The 4,453-nt window shown below is 43.7% G+C and overlaps 1 protein-coding gene across 2 annotated transcripts; it reads left to right on the top strand.

Moving 5' to 3' along the window:
- Positions 1 to 702: 702 nt before the first annotated feature.
- On the top strand, positions 703 to 3,666 carry zgc:153383 (uncharacterized protein LOC751751 homolog). 2 transcript variants are annotated; one of them, XM_055044679.1, is made up of 5 exons: positions 703 to 1,005; positions 1,190 to 1,393; positions 1,471 to 1,537; positions 2,451 to 2,548; positions 2,635 to 3,666. In XM_055044679.1, the coding sequence occupies exons 1-5, from the start codon at positions 937 to 939 to the stop codon at positions 2,845 to 2,847; spliced, it is 651 nt and encodes a 216-aa protein (XP_054900654.1). In that variant the 5' UTR covers positions 703 to 936; the 3' UTR covers positions 2,848 to 3,666. The 2 variants fall into 2 exon arrangements, with proteins under 2 accessions (XP_054900654.1, XP_054900653.1); XM_055044678.1 differs by having other exon boundaries at positions 1,190 to 1,399.
- The last annotated feature ends 787 nt before the right edge of the window (positions 3,667 to 4,453 follow it).

Genomic DNA, 4,453 nt, shown 5'->3' with positions numbered 1-4,453 from the left:
ATATGTAAAAAGCAGCTTCTGCTCTCGAGATAGCAAGAGTGGGAGAGACAAAAACAGCACAAACCTGATGATGGACTGAGAAAACTGTATCTCCAAGAAGGTTTGCCGTATTTTGCATCTCAGCTTTTTATTTATTTATGTATTTTTATTATTATTATTTTTATTTCATTTATTTTTTTATTGGTCATTTTTCCAATGTCTTTTTTTTCACTTCTTAAGAACAGGGAATGTTTGGGGGGGTTTTAAGACCGTTTGGCCTACTTGCCGCAAGATAAGATTAGATGACAGTGATATCCATTAAATTAGAATAAGGACACAATATAATACACTGAAGATTGGTGGCCTTAAGCAGAAACTTACTTTTCACTGAGGCTACTTTTCTGTATTTTTTTTATGTCCGTCTGATATAACATTCTGATGTCACGTCTTTCTTCATTGTAAGCAGGCAACCATCAGAATTATCAGAAATTGACTTTTAATGTATACAATGTGCTTCACTTAGTGATAAAGTTCCTGAAATAAATTGACTTTTCAACATTTTTCATTTATTGAATACATCTGTGGCAGCAGTCCAATCTGAGTGTTTGCTGTGACATTTAACTTGGCTTCCTATAAAATATCACTAAGTAAAGTTGACTCATTTTCTACCTTTGTGTGCAGGCAAACAGCTGGGCAGCTCTAAAGGACTTTAATATTCTGTAAGGCTTTCAAGTCGCGCCCAGCGGCGGACCCTACGAACAAACAGATGATATAATATAGTTACATCAAAATCATCTGTATATGTTTACGCTGTAGTCTATTTTAATATTGTCTGAAATGAGAAAAGATGAAAGCGTGTTGTCAAAAGGTGCTTTTTAACGCAACGGGTTGGGCGTTACGTACGGTACTTCCGGGTTTGACGTCAGCGTAGCTCGCAGAGATACAAAGACGGCCACAATGGCGGATGTTTCTCTGTATCTCGCCAATGTTAACGTGTCTTTAGGACGCGGCATGGACACGGGGCAGGTAAGAGTGTCGCTGCTTTGCTTCTAGCCTAGTCGGCGAGCCGCTCGCGGTGTGTTTACCGGTTTCTAATGCATCCGGGGGTTTGGGGCTTGTCGGCGTTCAGCCGCAGCCGTTGTCACGTCGGACGGATCTGGTTGAATGTCGCCTCTGAATTTGCCTGGACGCGCTTGTCGTGTCCTCCCAGGGTCAGAGCCCGAGCCCGGGGAGGGAGTTCGAGAGCGTCGAGCTGGGCGAGCTGGGCCAGCGGACGGAGCCGAAGGAGAAGGCTCCCCGCCGCATCATCCACTTCTCCAGCGGGGAGACCATGGAGGAGTACAGCACCGACGAAGAGGAGGTAGAGGACCCGGAGGCGGAGCGGAAGGACCTGCTGTCCCCTCCGGTCGATGCGGTGAGGGTGAGGAGCGGTGGCGGGTCGTGACCTTCCGTTCGTGTGAAGGTGAGGGTAACCTTGTGTTTGTGCTGCAGTCCAAGATGACCTGGGGGCCTTACTTCTGGTTCCACATGTGGAGAGCTGCCACATCCACCATCTCAGGTTTGCAGTGGCTTGGATACAACTATCCACATTCCTATTGAACAAACATGTTCCTTCCTTCATTGTAGATCATTTATTTTTATAATCAGCTTACAAACAAGGCCAGAGGTGGATCTAGGAAGATGCAGGCCCTCGGGCAAAAGTCAGTTTTGGTGCCATAATCGCACCTGAGTTATAATAGTTTGGGGTTTAAATTGCAGTTAAGTTTTATTTAACTATAATTAAAATATTGTTAAATAACTATATTTAACTATACAGTTAAAGGTCAAAGTGTTGTGATTAGGTATGCGCTGATGCCCAACAGAAGATGTCACTTCCAAATAAGTGTATTTAATCATTGCTGAACAACCCACTGATTGGCATTGTCTCCCAACTTTTGCTGCCGCCATTTTGTGGACCAGCACAAATATCGCCAGGAAGAGTGGAGTGCCGTAAATTGCCGATAGCCGACGTAAACTGTGGGTGATCAGTACTAAAGGCTAATAAGTAGGTTCATGAACACAAAAATGTTCAAGTACGTCTCAGCTATATCAACGCACGATATAATTGTATAGTTGGCTTTTTTTTTTTTCTCTGAATAACTTTTATGTATTTTAGTTGACAAAAATGTTTACTCAATTTCAGTTTTGTCATTTTAGTTAACCACAGTAAACTTGACCCACACGGGTTTCTTTTGCACATTCAAGTCACAGTATGTTGATGATTGGCTAGTTAAACACCAACTCGCTGGGATTGGGAAAAGTTAGTTGATAACAGAGCAATGGGGCCATGACTGTTTTCTATTGAAACATCATCATCATCTCTCCTGCGGCAACAATATGCCGCAGATGGTGTCATTGACATTGTTAAAGCAGTAAGCACAAAAATGACGTTAGCTTGTGTTTGGTCAACATTCAGTTGTTTTACATTGCAGCATGCGACTATCTTGGGGAGAGGATGGCGTCTCTGTTCGGAATAACATCGGCAAAATACCAGTACGCCATTGACGAATACAACAGGATAAAGAAAGAGGTGACGCCGGAGCGCTTAGAGGAAATGCTGTCTTCGTTTGTTGTGTCTCGGCCGTCCTAACGGTATTCCTCCCCTGCGTCCTCCAGAAAGAGGAGGAGGCCGAGGAGAACCGGCTGTCGGAAGAAGCCGAGCGGACCTTCAAGCAGCTACAGTCTCAGGAAGTGAAGGGCGAGCCGATGGCATCGGCGGACGCGCGGGAGGCGGCGTCTGCTCGCCCCGGCGCAACCCGTCGGCTGGAGAACGAGAATCCGGCGGCTCCGAACACGATCACCGTCCCGGTTGTCGTCACGGCGACCTAACCCTTCCCGAGAGGACATTTCACTGTTTGTTTGTCAGTAAGGAAGAGAACATCACCAAGCTGTTTGGTTTGCGTATAACACGGCTTTTAATGGGCAGATCGGATCGGTGCATCAATGTGGGAAATCAGAAACCTTTAAACTCATGCAGTCGGGCAGATTTTAGGAAGTAAATGCCACTGTAGGGAGGACAACGTGTTGCTCCCCTGCGCCTCAGATTGACCACACGTAGTGCCTAAACCGCCCACACAGCCAGTGCCAGATGTGGGCTGAGCATCTGTTTAACCGCGATCCCATGTCCCTGCGGACGGTTTACGTTCCCCATCTCAAGGTTCAGCAGCCGCTCACGTCTACGTCTGTTAGCGCTGATGTCCTGGATCCACCTGGCTGCACCAAAGAGCTGGCCATGTTAACATTCCTTCACCTCGTGTCCATATGCATGCTGTGTGTAGACGTGTTTTAATGTTACATGTTCAGGCTTGTGTTGCACTTGTCTGTGGAAGCACTGAGCAGATTAAATGGTGGCTACATTTTAGCCGCCACGGGGTAGGCTAACATTTAGCTAAACAGAAATGGTGACAAGTGGGTGTAAGGGTTGCGTGTTGCTGTTTCATCCGCCTTATTTACTGTGAACTTTAAAGTAATCTTGTGTAATCTTATGGGTAAAAAATTATGACACTAAGTCTGTTTAAGGACCTACAAAGTTACATTTTTAACCACTTGTAAGCAGTTTTTTACACTTATTTATTTTCTTAACTTATTGAGCTGTTAATTTGACATTTTCTATTGTTTTTGTAACATGACAATAAACTGTTAACTGACTTTTTTTTCTTTACCCATGACTCTTAATTTTGATAATTGTCTGCACCTCTCCATGTGTCTAAAATTAAAATCTTCAAATGTCTTGTATTCGGAAAGAAATGTAAGTGGTCCTTGATATATTTGCATTTATTAATCGGCGACAGTATCTGAACACTCTGATGTAATGAGATTCTCTACGTCAGATTTAGCTTAGGCCTACCATATATCTAGGCAGGTCATAACTAAATTACATTCAGCATGTTCCGTATTAGCCATTCACACTAAGTGTTGTAAATTAAATCAAACGTACGCATCTGCCAAATTTCCAATCCTGACAGAATTTCATCAGCTCAGGGCGTCATTTTGCAACATCTGAGAGGCTGCTTTAATATGGTGTGTTTGAGTCGCCTGCAGACGACGTCGTTGCAGTTAAAGCTGCCGCAAACTAGCTGCTAATATGTCCACGCTAGCCAGCTGGCTCTCCTTTGTCTGTCACGGGTTAAATGCTGATTTCATCACCGGTTGACGGACCCATGTTTGTTTAGGCCACTTCTGTTGTAAACCCATACGAAGCTAGGCGCTATATGTGCAACAATGGAAAAAAACTCAACACAAAAACAATTAATTGAGCTTAGCGCTATTGGGTTGTAGGCCGTAAAAGAGCGGCATGTAGAGAAGCACAAAGACCCCAGAAATGTCGGCTTTTATTTTGCTCGATTGTATTTAGATTTTTCTTCAAATCCATGCAAGGCAGCATATATATATATATATATATATATATATATATATATATATATATATATATATA

This window comes from Poeciliopsis prolifica, unplaced genomic scaffold, assembly GCF_027474105.1.
Source record: "Poeciliopsis prolifica strain line A6 unplaced genomic scaffold, Auburn_PproV2 SCAFFOLD020, whole genome shotgun sequence".
NCBI classification, from domain to species: Eukaryota; Metazoa; Chordata; class Actinopteri; order Cyprinodontiformes; family Poeciliidae; genus Poeciliopsis; species Poeciliopsis prolifica.
Note: the sequence above shows the minus strand (reverse complement) of the source record. Positions and strands in the feature narration are given on the sequence as shown.

Coding starts and splice junctions, on each gene's coding strand:
- zgc:153383 (XM_055044678.1), top strand. CDS start 937: ATGGCGGATGTTTCTCTGTATCTCGCCAATGTTAACGTGTCTTTAGGA. Junction 1,400..1,470: donor CTCCGGTCGATGCGGTGAGG/GTGAGGAGCGGT, acceptor TTTGTGCTGCAG/TCCAAGATGACCTGGGGGCC. Junction 1,538..2,450: donor TGCCACATCCACCATCTCAG/GTTTGCAGTGGC, acceptor TTTACATTGCAG/CATGCGACTATCTTGGGGAG.